General features: G+C 42.9%; 1 protein-coding gene across 1 annotated transcript in view; it reads right to left on the bottom strand.

Annotated features, from left to right (window-relative positions):
- Nucleotides 1-241: 241 nt before the first annotated feature.
- Nucleotides 242-18,747, bottom strand: part of BAZ1A (bromodomain adjacent to zinc finger domain 1A) — a 104,952-nt gene continuing 86,446 nt past the window's right edge. The window contains exons 24-28 of the mRNA XM_040332098.1: nt 17,394-17,584; nt 14,397-14,851; nt 6,169-6,314; nt 5,489-5,576; nt 242-2,243 (exon numbers count right to left, since the gene is read on the bottom strand). Of these exons, the coding sequence (XP_040188032.1) occupies nt 2,053-2,243; nt 5,489-5,576; nt 6,169-6,314; nt 14,397-14,851; nt 17,394-17,584 (1,071 nt within the window). The 3' untranslated portion in view covers nt 242-2,052. The remainder of the gene's footprint in view (nt 2,244-5,488; nt 5,577-6,168; nt 6,315-14,396; nt 14,852-17,393; nt 17,585-18,747) is intronic.

Raw genomic sequence — 18,747 nt, 5'->3', positions numbered from 1 at the left:
TCACCAGACATAGAAGGCCATAAATGACCATCAGGCATATAGGAGGACTTTAATCCGGATCCTTTCCTCTCAATCAATCTACCACGGGCTGTGATTAATGTTAATTCAAACACCCCATCAATCAAAAAAATTCAGAAATAAAACTCTTCATAAGCTTGGATACAAGACCGTTTTAAGCCCCTTAAGTGTTGCTGCAGTTATAAGGCTCCAATGCATTGAGCCACATAAAAAAGCAAAAAGATAGTATAATAACGTCTTATTTATTTATTTGTAAAAAAACACTTACAGGGCTAAAAAACATGTGCCAGGCATAGCAGGATGGAACTGCAGCTGGAGCAAGGAAGCTCTGTATAGACTTAAAGTTGCTCTAGTCAGAGATTACATTGAGAACCGTCTCTCTCTCTATCACTTGACACCCCTGGTCCAATGCTCCACTATACCCCAGGTATTTTCTTTTGCTTCATTTAACTTAAAGCGATAATATAGGATTTTTTCATTTTCAAACAAACAAGTCAAATGTACCTGCCCTGTGCAATGGTTTTGCACAGAGCAGCACCAATTATCCTTCTCGGATGCTTAGTTGTCGGTCTGGGCTCCTCCGCCCCCCCATTGAGTGCCTGCATAGCAAGACACTTGGTATAGGGGCACTTGAATGAATGAATGAGTGACTTGTAGAGCACTACACATGCAAACTGAATCGCCTCTAGGCACTTGTGTGCACTCAGACCCGAGTCCCGCTCTGTGTGTCCTTTGCCAATGACTGCCACTGCTGTGTCTGAGCAAATAAGGAGGGAGAGATCTGGGAGAACAGCTGCTCTCGTGCACAACGCTAGATCAGGCATAGGTAAGTATTAATCTTCAGCCTTTACCACTTACCAGCAAAACAGACAGGTCACTTCCCTGCCAACAGCCTATGACTGGACAATGAAGGAGCAGCATCAGACTGAGCTCAACTCTGCTCCCCCACCCTGTCAGTGCACACCCGATTGGCGCCTAATACTGCCTGTACTTCTAGTCTGAGGGGTTTACAAGAAGCGGATCACATGTTTAACAAACCACAAAAATATCTTAAATCAAGCACCCATTTTGAATAGAATTATGTAACACTTTTATTTATTTTCACACAGGTAACTGAAAGTGAAAAAAAAAAAAAGAAAGATGAAATTGAGTAAGCTTTCAGCCTCATGAAAAAAAGTAGAAACTGTTTTTTGTTTTTAAGACATGGAAAACATTTTACTTAACAAATACTTTAACTTCAGGTACAAAATTTCCATAAATACAAGCCAAAAAAATTCACAAGTTTCTTGGAATACTAAATAAATATCTAGAATAGTCAAAATACTCTGCGCTTGAATTCACCCCACAAAAATAAACCCCAATGAATTTACTCAAGTAGTGTTTGGGATAAGTAGACTCAACTATATATTTTTTTTTAATGGTACGGTATTTTCTCTGGTCTCTCTCTGGTTCTCAAGTTACTTAAGAAGCTAGCCCTTCTTGTAAAGCCAAGTAAAGATCTCAAGCCTGCTGCTGCATTCTTTGTCATTAAAAAGAAAACAAAATGAGAACCCACATGAATGAAAGAAACTTTGCTGTAGAAAAATCTGTGCCAAAGAGATGATAATCTGGTGGGGGTGATTCAACCTGCTTGCATCCACCCAAAACTGAAATGTCAGTTTTAGCCTAGACATTTTTCTCCCAGCTATCCACAAGAAAAAACAACTAAATTTAGGAAAGAAAGAAAAAAAAAAAAAAGGCAGCTCAACAGTAGTTAAACAGTTGTAAATCTGATATACATATACAGTATATATACTTATATAAAATACACATACGTGGTTGGACCCTAATTAGCAGTTATTTGCTGCAATCAATCACCCTGAGTGCTATGTGGTGTAGGAAATCAGTGCTTGGTCATTAGAAGACGGCTGGACTTATTGCTTTACGCGGATGAGTAGCGGTTGGTGATTCAGTTCAGCAGGAAAATAATTTTTCTGAAAACAGAAACTGCAAACCATGACTCCACAAAGTCTCACGGATCAAAAACGGAGATCATCAGATGTGCGACTTTTTGGTGGGTTCAGGAGGAATAATCGGCTTGCTAATAGGAACTTCTAAGCCCAGTTTCTGAGCCTCGTTGACGAAAAAGGATTGCAACCGGAGTGCGGCATTGGCCTCATTGCTTGCGGGTTGGTTATATTCAAAGCAGTTGGAGAACATTAACTGAACATCTTCTATAAATTCAGCTGAAAGCAGAGATACAAAATCACATGTCAGAAGACAGACCTAGACACTTTAAAGGCTAAAATAAAAATGATCCTTTGTTATGTAAAATCAAGAGTAGTTAGATACACCCTGGAAAATTGTGGTCATAGGATAACTAGCACCAGTTCTGAGAAGCAACCGAAAAGCCAGCAAAAAATAAATAAAGGTTTTGGTAGATTTCACTGCCTGTCTCCCAGCAAATCGGAACCGATGAAAGGAAATTTGTACGAAAATTCTTACAAATGTTCTCGTACGACAAAGGCTTTTTTGTTGTTTATTGTTTCTGATCATGCACAGTCTTTCTTTTCTGATTTTTCTTGTACGAAAATGGTACACATTAAAACCAAAAATCATTCGTTCTGTTCCCGTACAAGAAAAATTTTGGAGTTCGCCCCTTTGAAAATTTTAGTAAGGCAAATTCGGCATAGGCTGTCAAAGGGTGTACACCAGGGGTCTCCAAACTACGGCCCGCGGGCCACATCCGGTCCGCCAGGCCATTTCTTCCGGCCCGCAGCTTGAATCCTTAGTTCCCCTGTTAGTTGTGGAACCTGCGCTGCATATTCGCCCCAGGCAATAAGCAGCGCAGGTCCCGCAATCCCTTCCGGCGTCTCACTGTGTTCTTGGCTGCTGGGACCAGGGCATCCCAGCAGCCAATGAGGTGTTTAGTGCAGACCCGTAGCCGCCTCCCGCCTCGCTGTTAACCAGTAACGAGTGTGTAATACCAGCGGGGCGGGAGTTGGGAGGTGCAGCAGCTCTGCAAAGCCAGTGATGAAGACGCGCTGGACACATGCAAGGAGGGGGGCTGATACACTTGTGTGGGGGGGGGGGGGCTGACTCTTATGGGGACACAAATGTGGGGGGGTTGAGGACTCTTATGGCTCCGACGGGGACACAAATATGTGGGAGCTGATGACTCTGATGGGGACACAAATGTGGGGGGGGGGGGCTGATGACTCTGATGGGGACAAATGTGGGGGGGGGGGGGTGATGACTGAGGTACACAAATATCTGTGGGGTCTGATGGGGACACAAATGTGGGGGTGCTGGTGGCTCTTATGGGGACACAAACATGTGAGGAGGGGGAGAAACAAGTAAATAATGCGCAAAGGATACACAAATCTCAGGTGTCAGAACAGCATATATAAATATGAGAACAAGGGGGATGGATAAAAGATGGTTAATATAAACCAATCAAACAGTCTGTGGTTAGTATGTTGTGGGTATACACTTGCAGGGCTGCCATCAAAGGGGAACAGAGACCATGTTGCAATTCTAGGAAAAAAAGCAAGGAGAGAGGCGCCTCTGGGTGTAGTAGATTAAAACAATTTAATTTATAAAAACATGACAAAGGAGTGCAGCAGCCAATCCACTCGCTGCTTTGAAACTCGGAAACGCGTCGCACAGCGGTGACGTCATCCATCCTCGCCAGCTCTCCATCTGCGCTCCACACCTCGGGTTGAGGAAATCCTCCATTCTAAAGGACGTTCATCGCTCCATAATGAAGTGACATCCCCCCCGCACAGCGCTCCCACTGACTGGAGAAGGAACTTACCATCGGATGACAGCTCACCTTCCCAAAGGAAATTCTACATGCTTATTTTACACTACTCAAATGTGAGTGAAACGATCATGTTTTTATAAATTAAATTGTTTTAATCTACTACACCCAGAGGCGCCTCTCTCCTTGCTTTTTTTATGTGAGGAGGGGGGCTGATGGCTCTAATGGTGACACAAATATGCGGAAGGGGAGGTGATGGCTCTGATGGGGACACAAATATGCAGGTGGGGGTGGGCTGTGATGGAGACACAAATATGCAGGTTGGGTGGGCTGTGATGGGGACACAAATGTGCAGGGAGACTCGGATGAATGATGGGGGGGCTCTAATGGGGACACCAATTTGTGGGGATAGCCTGAGTGATGGGGACACTGATGGATGGGGACACGGGTGTAAAGCCTCGTACACGCTGGAAGTTTCGCCCCGCTGCATGATGCTCCAGCGTTTAGGTGCCAGCAAAGAATATAGGAGCACCATCCAGTCCTGCTGTCAGCAGTAAGTCAAATTCTATTCTTCTTCTACTGTGGATTTATTTATAAATTATTTTTCCGGCCCGCGAATATGTGTAAAATATAGAATGTGGCCCTTGAAGTAAAAAGTTTGGAGACCCCTGGTGTACACTATACGAAAATTCTTTGAATGAAAATGTTTGCACTATTTTCTTATAGTGTGTACAAGCCTTTCAATTTTAACCACTTCAATTAAGGGGGCTTTTTCCCCCTCCCTGCTCAGGCCAATTTTCAGCTTTCAGTGCCATTGCAATTTGAATGATAATTGCGCGTCACTGTACCCCCAAAAAAATATTTTATTTCTATCCCCCCCCCCACACAAATTGAGCCTTCTTTTGGTGGCATTTAATCACCACCATGTTTTACATTTTTTGCACTACAAATAAAAAAAAGACCAAAAATGTGGAAAAAAATTAAAAATAGTTTTTGTTTCGGTTAGAACATTTTGTAAATAAGTACGTTTAATCCTTCAGTGATGAGGAGGCACCAATATGCAGCAATGATGGGCACTGATAGACAGCACTCATTGGCTTCACAAGTGGGTATAGGTTAGCATCGATTGGCATTACTGGTGGGGCATCGCTGATCGGCTCTTCTCTACCCGCATCATGTCAGTGCGAATGGAGGAAAGCTGATAAACGGCACTTCCCGATTACCATGTGATCAGCTGTGATTGGACACAGCTGATCATGTGGTAAAGGGCCTACATCTTAGGCTCTTGACCTAGATCAGAGATGCAGTGTTTAAGACGACACACCGCACCACCGATCGCCAGGGGTTAACTGTGTTCCCTCATGTGTGTCCTAACTGTAGGGGGGATAGGCTGCCAGGGACATGGCAGAGATCATTGGGAACAGTAGATTTGTCATGTCACCTATCAGAATGGGGAATCGCCTGGTTTACAAAAGCAGTTCCCCGAACTGCCTCTGTAATAGGAGATCGCAAGTCGCTGGCAGACATAGTCTGTTCGACCTGTGGGCACGTTCCTGCAGCGTGCGCGAGAGCGACACGCGCCCACCATCACGCCTGTGCGAGCCGCCGTACAGCTACGGTGATTTGCACAGGAGAGCCGTCATGCCGCCGTATAACGATGGCTGCTGGTCGGCAAGCGGTTAAAGAACTAATTCAAGACACATTTAACTGATCCATCACGTTACTTACTTGCAGAACTGTATTCACATTTGTTCACCTTCTCGCGGATTATATTTAAGGCAATGGGCTTCTGGATAACGTCAAAATAATCTGGAACCTAAAAAAAAAGAAAAGAAAGAAAAAAAATATATTCTCTTTGAGAAATCAAGACAATTTCAGATGCTAATTAAAAAGCTGTGGTGCTTATATTGGTCCAGCAGTGCACCAACACCTTTGCAGCCATTGTCCTATATGCTGGGTGTTTGGTGTGCTTCTGTACCTTTAAGGAGGGGTGGCTCCCCTTCAGTCCACCTGCCCCTATCTATCCATTAGAATGCACGTGCCTCCACTGTGGGGATGCTCATTGTTTAGTGTTAGGACCACAGATTACAGGGTGCCTTGGCGCGGCTCTGTGGCTCACGCATGCATTTGCAAATGCGTGCAGACAAAACCCCTGTTTTTAACGCATACTGTTCGACAGGTCAATTGGTTGTTCTGCAGGCTGGTAGGTAAGGAGGCTTGGTTTTTCCCTGGGCATTCCCCAGGTTTTGTTGTTAATTAAAAAGCTATCCTAAACACAAAAAAAAAGAAAAGAAAAAGAAAAAAAGACGGCAATAATAAAAAAAAAATCTAACTGGTAAGAGGTAACTGGTAGTGCGATACGTATGTATGTATATGTATAGCGATGACAACACGTCTGTTTAGATTACCTGGGCTTTGGAAACCAGTCTCATGAAAGGCCAGCTGTCATCGTGCCTCACCAAATCTACCACCAACTGTTCACAAGCAGATAACTCATGCACACCTTGATGTCGACCAGAGCTTCTCCTGTTTCCTTGATCGCTGGTAGAGATTTCTGGGAGGCAAGCAAAAATAGCCTGTTAATAAAAGCTGTAAAGTTATTTCCTAGAGCACAGGTGTCAAACAAGCCCGCGGGCCGAATCCGGACCTCCAGGCCGTTCACGTGGCCCTCGCTCTCCTCTGAACCTCCTCAAGACCCATACTTTCTGCTTTTAAGCAATGCATCCAGCTTCTTCCCAGCAGCAGCTTAAGGAAAGAGGGGTGGACTCAACTTCTGATGGTGGAGTGGCTCTTAATATCCAATGTAAAAGGGGAGGCGCTGGACATCTAATCTTACAGATACTACCGGCCCTTTTGAGGGCAATCGTAATGCCGATGCGACCCTCGATGAAATTGAGTTTGACACCCCTGTTTTAGAGCATCCCACTATTTAGACATGACTTGCACAAGGTTTTACCCTGTGTTGCAATTGTTGCAATGGAGTCCCACAACATTTACCAGAGGGTAAAACTAACTTGACTGACAGCACAAAATTAGTCTAGTGAAGCCTGGGGGGGAAAAAAAAGGGACATGCTCTCCTGTTTTTCCTTCAGAGATATAGTATATATATATATATAATAATGTGTGTGTGTGTGTGTGTGTGTGTGTGTGTGTGTGTGTGTGTGTGTGTGTGTGTGTGTGTGTGTGTGTGTGTGTGTGTGTGTGTGTGTGTGTGTGTGTGTGTGTGTGTATATATATATATATATATATATATATATATATATATATATATATATATATATATATATATATATATATATATATATATATATATATAAATAATAATGTGTATATATAAATATATATATATATATATATATATATATATATATATATATATATATATATATTAGGGCTGCGCATCTTCACCGATCTCACGATTCGATGCGATTACGATTATCAAGTCCACGATTCGATTCGATTCCGCGATGCATCACGATTGCAGCGCAAGTGCGCATGGCTTTCATCAAAAAAAAATTAAGTACTCCATGTTTTTTTCTATCTGTTCTTAAAAAAAAAAACACACAATAACACTTCCTGCATGTAGCAAAGTCTAAACACAGCAGACATGCTACAGGAGATGGTCAGAGACTGCAGACATGCTACAGGAGATGGTCAGAGACTGCAGACATAATACAGGAGATGGTCAGAGACTGCAGACATAATACAGGAGATGGTCAGAGACTGCAGACATAGTACAGGAGATGGTCAGAGACTGCAGACATGCTACAGGAGATGGTCAGAGACTGCAGACATGCTACAAGAGATGGTCAGAGACTGCAGACATAGTACAGGAGATGGTCAGAGACTGCAGACATGCTACAAGAGATGGTCAGAGACTGCAGACATGCTACAAGAGATGGTCAGAGACTGCAGACATGCTACAAGAGATGGTCGGAGACTGCAGACCTGCTACAGGAGATGGTCAGAGACTGCAGACATGATTCAGGAGATGATTATTCTACCCCATGCACCGTTGCTACGTGTTAAAACAATGCACCCTCATCTTATCTGTGATCTGTGCTACTGCTAGCCACCGTGGTCACTCAGTGAAAGTGAAACGGTTGGTAAAGTGATCTCTATCTCTCCTTCTCCAATCTTCGTGGCACACTGGCATTGAACAAACAGCTACAACAACATATGCCATTTAATTAATTATGGTTTTATGTATTCATTCTCTTAGTGATTGATTCACATAACTTCATTACTTACCTTGTTTGTATGATTTATGGGTTTGCTCATCACTGCCCCACACATGCACTGCATTGCATGTGTGGGGCAGTGATGAGCTAAATCATACAAAACAAGGTGAGTAATGAAGTTTTGATCAATCAGTAAGACATTGGACAATAGATTAGAGCTAGACCTACATAAACCATAATTAATTAAATGGCAATGGTATGGTCATAAACTCAGTTTAATGTTTAGAAATACAGAATAATTCAGTTTACCCAATCACCATCATTAATATTTATTATTTACAATTATTATTACAGTCATACATTTGCCATATTTGAATTTTACAGTCCACTCCACATGGTGCATCAAAGATATGATAATATATTATATTATATACCTTGATTACAGTTATAAGTGTACTAGTAGTACTACTGTGACAGTCAGTGTCTCTGTTGTGTACCTGATGATGATGATGATGATGACGAGTCAGTTCTGCACTCACTGCTGGAGGTCTCCTCTCCTGTTGCCTGTGAGGAGGACAGAGGACAAGTGCAGCCTGTCTCGCTCGGGGTCTCTCTCCCACAGTCCTGCAGCTGCTGCCCACAGCAGCCAGTTGTGAGTCGGCAACGTTCTCCCCCTGTACCAGGCAGCCTGCAGTGCACGCTGCATAGTAATGGTAAGGAGGACAGCTCTGGGAACTGGGACCGGAACTCACAACAGGTGTCACTCTGTCTCCTCTCACGTGTCTGCCAGTGAAGCAAGTGACACAGGGCGGCTGTGGATGACGTCGGCGGAAGGCGGAAAAAGACGGCGCTTACTTCGGCTGGGGACTCGGAGGAAAGCTAAGTGTCTGAGTGCTCTGGGGGGGGGGGGGCTCCGGGGGAGGGCTACGCTGTGCTGGCGCTGCACGTGTCCGTCTCCTCTCCTCAGGACTCCGAGTGTGACACAGGGGAAGGCGGCAAAACTTCGGCTCCGCGCGGCAGGACGCGACGATGACGTCATCAACATGCATCGATTATTTAAAGCAACCGCATCGATGCAGAAACGCCGGGGGTGGAATCGCGATGCATCGCTGCATCGATTATATTCAACAGCCCTAATATATATATATATATATATATACACACACACACACACGAAACTCGAAAAATTAGAATATCATGGAAAAGTTCATTTATTTCACTAATGCAACTAAAAAGGTGAAACAGATATACGAGATAGACTTATTACATGCAAAGCAAGATAGTTCAAGCTGTGATTTCTCATAATTGTGACGATTATGGCTTACAGCTCATGAAAACCCCAAATCCACAATCTCAGAAAATTTGAATATTATGAAAAGGTGCAATATTCTAGGCTCAAAGTGTCACACTCCGATTATCTAATTGAGCCATAACACCTGCAAAGGGTTCCTGAGACTTTACATGGTCTCACAGTCTGGTTCAGTAGGAATCACAATCATGGGAAAGACTGCTGACCTAACAGTTGTGCAGAAAACCATCATTGACACCCTCCATAAGGAGGGAAAATCTCAAAAGGTAATTGCAAAAGAATTTGGATGTTCCCAAAGTGCTGTATCAAAGCACATTAAACAAAAAAACATGAGAAGCGTCTTTACCTGGGCTAAAGAAAACTAGACCTGGTCTGTTGCTCAGTGGTCCAAAGTCCTCTTTTCTGACGAGAGCAAATTTTGCATCTCATTTGGAAACCAAGGACCCAGAGTATGGAGGAAGAATGGAGAGGCACACACTGCATGATGCTTGAAGTCCAGTGTGAAGTTTCCACAGTCTCTGTTGATTTGGAGCCATATCATCTGCTGGTGTTGGTCCACTGTGCTTCATCAAGTCCAGGGTCAACTCAGCCTTCTACCAGGGGATTTTGGAGCACTTCATGCTTCCTTCTGCAGACAAGCTCTATGGGGACGCTGACTTAAAAGGATCACTAAAGGATTTTTTTTTTTTTTAGCTAAATAGCTTCCTTTACCTTACTGCAGTACTGGTTTCATGTCCTCATTGAAGTAGCTGTAATTCTGCTCTGATCTCCACACTTCCTGCTTGTCTGGCTCCTTATGAAAAATACAAAGACAAATCTCCTGCGCTCCGGTATTTTTTGGGAAGATGTTTGAAGAAAAGGTGAAACTCAATAGCAACTCAATAAAAAGGTATCTTCCAAAGTCTTGCAGCCCTCCTCCGAATCGTTGGAATTCATAAAACTAAAGGAAACAAAAGAGGAAAAACGGAGGGCGCACCGACCTAGTGTGATACTGATTGGTGGATTTTATTAAATAAATAAAAACAAATCATAATACTCACAAAAGGAGTGTTAAAAACAGGCCTTGAATCACAATGCAGCAAAGAACCATCACCATCGGCATAGCACGATATTGTTTTGATCCGTGACCCTAGCCACGGTCACGGATGGAAACAATATCGTGCTATGCCGATGGTGTTGGTTCTTTGCTGCATTGTGATTCAAGGCCTGTTTTTAACACTCCTTTTGTGAGTATTATGATTTGTTTTTATTTATTTAATAAAATCCACCAATCAGTATCACACTAGGTCGGTGCGCCCTCCGTTTTTCCTCTTTTGTTTCCTTATGAAAAATCTCATGGCAGCTTTTCACTGTGGTCCAAGCTGTGTGTCTAAAACTCCTCATAACCAATCAGATTCATTTTAAAAACAAAACACTGCCCTGGATTTGTTTGTTTTTGTTCTGTGGGTCTCTTTACTTCACAGAAACCAGTTTAAAAACGAAAGTGAAACTGCAGGTACATTATATGATTGAATTTAATCTATTTTTAATCATTTTTAAAAGCAAATCAGTTAACTTTTATGTCTCTATACCCTGTAAACAGTCATTTCAGCAAAAAATTTTTTTTCCTTTAGTGACCCTTTCATTTTCCAGCAGGAACCTGTCCACACTGCCAAAAGCACCAAAACCTGGTTCAATGACCGTGGGATTACTGTGCTTGATTGGCCAGCAAACTCGCCTGACCTGAACCCCATAGAGAATCTATGGGGCATTGCCAAGAGAAAGATGAGAGACCCGAGACCGAACAATGCAGAAGAGCTGAAGGCCGCTATTGAAGCATCCTGGTCTTCCATAACACCTCAGCAGTGCCACAGGCTGATAGCTTCCATGCCACGCCGCATTGAGACAGTAATTGCTGCAAAAGGGGCCCAAACCAAGTACATAGGCATGCTTCTACTTTTCAGAGGTCCGATATTGTTCTTTGTACAATCCTTGTTTTAGTGATTGCATGTAATATTCTAATTTTATGAGATTGTGGATTTGGGGTTTTCCTGAGCTGCAAGCTATAATCATTACAATTGTGACAAATCACGGCTTGGACTATCTTGCTTTGCATGTAATGAGTCCATCTCATATATTGGTTTCACCTTTTAAGTTGCATTAGTGAAATAAATGAACTGTTGCATTATATTCAAATTTTTCGAGTTACACACACACACACACACACACACACATATACATATGTGCAACCTTGAGGCCGCGTACACACGGTTGGTCCATCCGATGATAACGGCCCGACGGTTAGGCGTCCATCGGTTGAATTTTAAAGCAGGTTCTACATTTTTGGACCAAAGGATAACTGACCGATGGGGCCCACACACGGTCGGTTTGGACCGATGAAACTGAACTTCAGTCCGTTTTCATCGGTTTTGTCCGATCGTGTGTACAGGGCCTCAGAGTCAAAGGAACTCACATTTTCTAGGCGCTCACATTTTAATCCCAAAAGAAAATTTTACCAAGTAGTATGCAATGGTATCCATTGCATGAAAATCTGGGCATGGCTGAATTTATCAATACACAAACTTCCCAGGAAAATAACATTTCCAGCACTAGATTATGCCCCACCATGAGAAAGCGTTACCCTGACTTGCAAGAATTCTTCAATGGGCCTTTGACAGACACCCTAAGGAACACATGCATGGAGAGAACATTTACATACGTATATAATAGGAATCAAACACAACGGTTACCTATAGTGACCTATTAGGTTTACCCTTTTAATTTCCCATAAAATTAAACAATTGATCCGATTGATCACCGTGGAAACAACTTTAATTTTTCCCAGTTTCGTTCCTCTAATATTAAACGGCCTCCCTAATATAAGTCTTCACAATAAACAGTAGCTGCTCATATCTCCTCTATTTCAAAAATGTATATTACAATGGTGGCTAAGATTCTGCCAAGTTCTTCTTTGCCATTTTCTGTAAACACTAAGGGCAATTAATAAAATGTTTTATTAGGTAATCGCAGTGCAAATACAGCAACATTCAGGGGCCAAAAAAACTTCTACACGCCAATTTGCTTACTCATGCCAAGTTTTTTCTTGGATTCCGTAGCTGCAATTGCCTTGTGTTTACCTAATCAGCCACTCTGATGAGCAATATCTGCCAAGTTTGAATCATTGACTTCTAGAAGCAAGTCAATTTCTTATACAGGAGAAACTGAAATGGCAGTTAACATCTGACAATAAAATCCAGAGCCTCATCTGCTACAATAACAGAGCAGATATGGAAAAGAAAGGGAATTCATCATTGTTTTTACAAGCAGATGAGAGATGACCATTTGAAACCAAAAGAGGGAACCTGTCATAAAAGAAATTCAAGACTGCAACTGCAGACCTCCTCCTGTGAATATTAGAGACTTGGCTGTCATATTTTGTGACTACTGACCAAAACAAGTGTGCAGAACAAGAAAGTGTGACAAAAGTATTTGTCTGCTTGATCCATGTGCCATGCCTCCACCAATAGTAGAAACACGCTATAGAAAGGTACTATTGGTGGAGGCATGGCACTGTGGAGTTGTTTTATGGTGAAGGACTGATGTCAGTCTTTATTTTTCACTGAGGACTTTACCGTATATGATTTAAACGATTATGATTTAAACATTATTATTTCAGTCATTAAGTCTTATGGACACTGATCTTAACTACTTGCCGACCAGCCGCTGCAGTTATACAGCGGCAGGTCGGCACGGCTGTGCGAGATCACGTAGCTATACGTCATCTCGCCTTTCAACCAATAGTGGCGCGTGCGCACGCCCCCCGCCGGGCACCCACGATCGCTTGTTACAGAGCAAGAACCGAGAGCTGTGTGTGTAAACACACAGCTCCCGGTCCTGTCGGGGGGGAAAAGACCTATCACCTGTTCATACAATGTATAAACAGCGATCTGTCATTTACCCAAGTCAGTCCCACCCCCCCCTTCATTTGGAACACACCCAGGGAACATACTTAACCCCTTCCTCACCCCCTAGTGTTGACCCCTTCCCTGTCAGTGTCATTTTTATAGTAATCAATGCATTTTTATAGCACTGATCGCTATAAAAATGCCAATGGTTCCAAAAATGTGTCAAAAGTGTCCGCCATAATGTCGCAGTACCGATAAAAATCGCTGATCGCCGCCATTACTAGTAAAAAAAAAAATAATAAAAATGCCATAAAACTATCCCCTATTTTGTAAACACTATAACTTTTGCGCAAACCAATCAATGGCCTAAACTGAGGGAAAAAAAATAGTTTTGTATATTTTTGGGGGATATTTATTATAGCAATAAGTAAAAAATATGAATTTTTTTCAAAATTGTCGCTCTATTTTTATTTATAGTGCAAAAATAGAAAAACGCTGAGGTGATCAAATACCACCAAAAGAAAGCTCTATTTGTGGGGGGAAAAAAGGACGCCAATTTTGTTTGGGAGCCACTTTGCACGACCGCGCAATTGTCAGTTAAAGCGACGCAGTGCCGAATCGCAAAAAGTGGCCTGGTCATTGAGCAGCAATATGGTCCGGGGCTGAAGTGGTTAGAGGTTGTAAACCCTCGTGTTTTTTTCACCTTAATGCATCCTCCTACAACACAAAACAAAATAGATTTTAACGTTACATGCCACTAAACCTCCAGGACTAAACAAATCTTTAAGCGTCAAGTCCTGCCTTTAATTTCCATTCAATCAATCTTCATTATTTTCTATCACTTAGCTTCAATGCTTCAGCCAGGTGCATAATCTTACAATTTTAGCCACTATTGATTTAAGTGACTGTATTCTAATAAAACATTTTTTTAATTTCAATATTTTTTTTTCTATACAAATGTTGTGTCTTCAAGAATTTCCATGCGTGCTCCATTGGTCCTAATGTATACAAGCTTTTCTCAATGCAAGTTGCCAATCTTTTAATTAATGTTGTTTTAACCGATTTACTACACTCAGATGGCACTTTGTTTCTCTGTTTTGATTTATCTTGCAGAATTGCTTCCTACTCCTTCAGCTAGCAGCCATTTGTACAGTGTATCTGGATTTATACATGGACTAAACTCTGGACTTATTTTATACTGCTTTTGTTACTGGTCTCCCTTCCCCTTTTCTCTCTGTTCTCAGAAGATAATGACAACTCACCCGTTAATCGCCTTTTGCCCCTTCCTCTGCCTTTCCGAGTAGGTGTAAAGATCTCAAACTGTTCCTCTTCTTGTCCAACAGGTATCTGTTTAAGGTTTTCCAAAGTAAATGGACGAAAGGCAAAGGGGCTGAACTCTGGGGTATTATCAACAGATTTAATCTTTTTTCCTCTTCCTCTACCCCGGCCAATGCCTGGTGCAGATACCAACTCTACCAGAGATGTCTCGTGGCCTTCAGCACTGGGCTGTGGAGTGTGCACAGAATGACGAGCTCCACCTTTCTTTTCTTGTGGAGGGGCAGAATGGACTTTTCTTCCTCTGCCCTTTGAAGCAGGTGGAGTGGTTTTTGGAGTTCCTTGCTGACTTTTCGGTGATTTCGCAGACTTTTTCTTAGGTCCAGGCTTTCCTTTTACCTTTAAAGGCAATTGTACTTTGGCTTTGTTTTTCTTTTTTGTACTAAAAAGAACAAAAAAGGTATAAAGTGTAAAGCAAGACTAAAATAGTCACACTTGAATCGAAATTCCACTTTCACTAAAAGACATTTGTAATTTAAATCTATTTCAATCTGCAGCCAATTAGTATTCTTTACAACTGCCAAATTCCAATGGCAGTGGTCTGTACACAGCATGCTTCAGAAATCCCACTCCCAGCTCATTGGATTGGCTTACTACATTTCCTAAAATGTTGACTATTGTCCTAACATTCACTTGTTTACTGCAAGGATCTATTGATATACTGGGAACACATAGGTCTACTTGAGTTCTGGATAAGTATGTGTTCCCTTATTACAACATTGGAACTTATTTATAACATCAGGTACACCAGATCACCCAGGATTGAGGAAGTTACCTACTACAGTGGGCTATCTGTATCTACAAGATAGCGGGCAGAAGAAAAACCTCAAATGTACTCCTGAAAAGTTCAGGCACTGTTTGGAGAACCAACATATGGCAGCCTGTGTAATGAATGTTAGCCTTCTGCAGCTAGAGGGGTAATGGCTACAAACCACTTGGAGGTATACCTCAGAAAAGCTTTAAAAATGTCTATGCCACAGCTTGTGAGTAAAAGATTTATTATGAAAGTCAAAGGATTCCAAGAATGAAAAAGTTAAAATATGGCTGACAATCAACGTTAAACATCATGCTCGATTATGAACCTTGATCTTACCCAAACCTCGGCAGGCTAACTCAGGCATATCAGGATGCTGCAGCTTGTGTAGTAGGGAAACACTCACCACAACGAGGCTTGGGATGGAACCTAGATGTGGTAGTAGAGCAAATGGAAGGCTGTTGTCATGACTAAAGCCTGCTGACAGATATCCTCTACTACCGCATCTGCATCCCATTCCGTGGCGAGTCAGTCCAATATCGCTCCGTGCTGGGGACGTCACATCCGGCGCACTGTCGGACTACACCAGCTGCACTATCTGGCAGTTTGGAGTCCTCTGCCTGGTCCCATTAGGGGCCTCTTTACATCACAGACCCTTACAGGTTCAACCAGTGGTCTTCCATCCCTTCGATTGGGATGATGCCCAGGGAACATTTTGTGCCTACACACCTTTTGGGTGCCCCCTGCACCGCCCTGATATGCCCGAGTCAGCTGAGGTTTGGGCGAGATTGAGGTTCATAATCAAGCATGATGTTTAAAGTGGAGTTCCTCCCAAAAATTGAACTTCCGCTTTTCGGAACCCTCCCCCCCCTCTGGTGTCACATATGGCACCTTTCAGGGGGAGGGGGTGCAGATACCTGTATAAAAAAGGTAATTGCACCCACTTCCGGGGAGAAACTCCCACGGGAGTCAATCCACTTCCCGTTCCCTCCCTGCTGCCTTATGGGAAACACACTGGTCCCAGGAGACAGCGGGGATCACTGGGAAGGCGCCTTCGCAGCAGGGAACCGGGCAGTGAAGCCGCAAGGCTTCACTTCCCGATTCCCTCACCGAGGATGACGGAGGGGCAGCCGAGAGACGAGCGATTGCTCGTCTTCTGCTGCCGACATCGCGGGCACCCTGGACAGGCAAGTGTCCATTTATTAAAAGTCAGCAGCTGCAGTATTTGTAGCTGCTGGCTTTTAATATTTATTTTTTTCGCGGGACCTCCGCTTTAACACCGTTTGTCAGCCATATTTTAACTTTCTATTCTTGAAATCCTTTGACTTTGATTTCAGAATAAATCTTTGAAATCACATATTGTGGCATAGACATTATTATTACTTTTCTGAGGTATGCCTCAAGTGGTTTGTAGCCATCAGCCACCAGCACTGGATTAAGAGGAAACTTTTGTTGTTTATTCAGCGGCAGAAGAGACTCTGCAATAAAGTTTTCTAAAACCTGTGCAATGTAAATTGCTGTCCTGGCTAAGGTTACGGTTTTGCCGCATTTACATGCCACGTTCTGAAGCTTTTTTTCCACAAACATTTTTATTTATTTTTTTCAAATAGCCCAAAATTTAAAAAATGCCTGCAAATGAAATGTGCATAATGCGAGTTACTGTGGTTTACAAGCTGTTACAGGCATTTGGCGTTTCAAATACTTCTGAACATCCGTCCTGAACGTATTTTATTGCGTTTCAAAAAATGCTTCTAAACTCAACTGCCTAGAAATGTGTACATGTGTTGACAAGATAACAGAGGGGAGTTCAGGGGCAGCTGAAAAAAATTGAGAGGATAGAATCTCTCCTTGCACAGGTTCAGGGGCAGCTGAACAAAATGCCCAACTTCTCCTAAACATCCGTTAACCAGCAGCAGTGTACACAAGGCTTTAAACTGATGCAGTCTTGCAATTTTCTGAATCAGTACCTCAAACAACAAAAACCCAACAAGTTCTAAAAAGCAAGGAACCAAGATTATTATTTTTTTTTCTGGGCTGTTATCAAAAATAGAGAGTAAGAGCAACAGCTAGGAGACTTATTTCCAGACAGGGGTCAGCAATGGCTACCTCCCATGTCTCTCTCATAACATGTTTGCTACTGCTGTGAATCTCCTCCCTTTCCCTCGCCTACCTCTCTTCCTCACACACGATTGTCTCCTCTTCCTCCTTCTCAAAATCTCTCTGCAACGCATCTTCTTCTGCAAAATCCTCCTCTTCCACATCATTATCCACAGGGGGCCTTGGCTTTGGCTTTGGCCCAGGTTTGCGGCCTCGTCGTCTAGGTCGGCACACAGCACAGAACCAGTCTCCATCAGGAATAAACTGTAAGAAATACAAAATTCTTTTCAGCATTCAGGACCTTAGTTGGTGGATCTATGAACTCTTTTTGCATTTCTGTATCAGTATGGCTTCAAAAATTACATTCATCTAGGCAAATGTTTTTCAACCTTTTTTCAGTCAGTGCACCATTCAGAACTGTGCACAATCCTGGGGCACACAAGTTTGAGGGCTTGTTCAATAATAGTCTGCTTTATGCTCTTGAAACACACAAAAATGGGGCTGGGATGATTTTTAAATTGCATCCCACCAAATTGCATGGTACTGCGGTACCAATCGTTTTGTGGGAGCAAATGTACATGCAATTATTGGGTGCGTTGCAGTACCATTAAAAATAGCAACTGTGTGCATCTACAAAATGCAGCGTGTTGCAGTGCAGGAAAATGGGCGATTTTACATGCATTACCACACTGCACATGGTGTGAAAAAAAGCCCTAAAAGTTTATAAATGCAGAATTAGGTGGTCTGTAAGTTGTAAATCTACCCCCTCCAAATCCTGCTGCCGGTGATCTGTCGAGAAGTGCCCGGCTATCGAACAATGCCCAGGTGCAACTCGATTGCGACGCACAGAGCGGCAGAAGAGCCAAGTTTAGGATTAGCTGTTGTCTCGCGTGGCACGTTCATGTAGGTGAGAGGCGGATATTTACATGAAGGGGCAGGATTTTTCAATGATGGGCAGTGCTGGGGGGCAGAATTTTTATCAATGGCCAAAGAAATCTTTATGTGCTATTCATTTTGAACGCTTGCAAGGCATGTTTAGTTAATTGAAGGGCGGCTTTTTCTAAAGATTTCTTTAGCAGATTTGTTTGGCCATTGATAAAATTCCGCCCCCAGCACTGCCGATCATTGAAATATCCACCCCTCACCTAAATGAGCGTGCCTCGGCCACACGCGACAACAGGTAAAGTAAACTCTGCTGTTCTGAGGCTCCGTTCTGCGCGGTTCTGACCGGGCATTTCTCAACAGAACACCAGTGCACACACACCCCCCCCCTCCTACAGGAATAGTGACAGCAGCAGAGGGAGTGCGCACCCTCTTCAAGCCCCACTACCTCTCCCCTCTGTCAGAATGTGCTTGACAAAGGGGTCCTGCATGGCTCCAAAACGTTGCACATTTGTGATGTGATCTCTTTTCATTAAAACTTTCTG

Source organism: Rana temporaria, chromosome 13 (genome assembly GCF_905171775.1).
Source record: "Rana temporaria chromosome 13, aRanTem1.1, whole genome shotgun sequence".
Taxonomy (NCBI): domain Eukaryota; kingdom Metazoa; phylum Chordata; class Amphibia; order Anura; family Ranidae; genus Rana; species Rana temporaria.
Note: the sequence above shows the minus strand (reverse complement) of the source record. Positions and strands in the feature narration are given on the sequence as shown.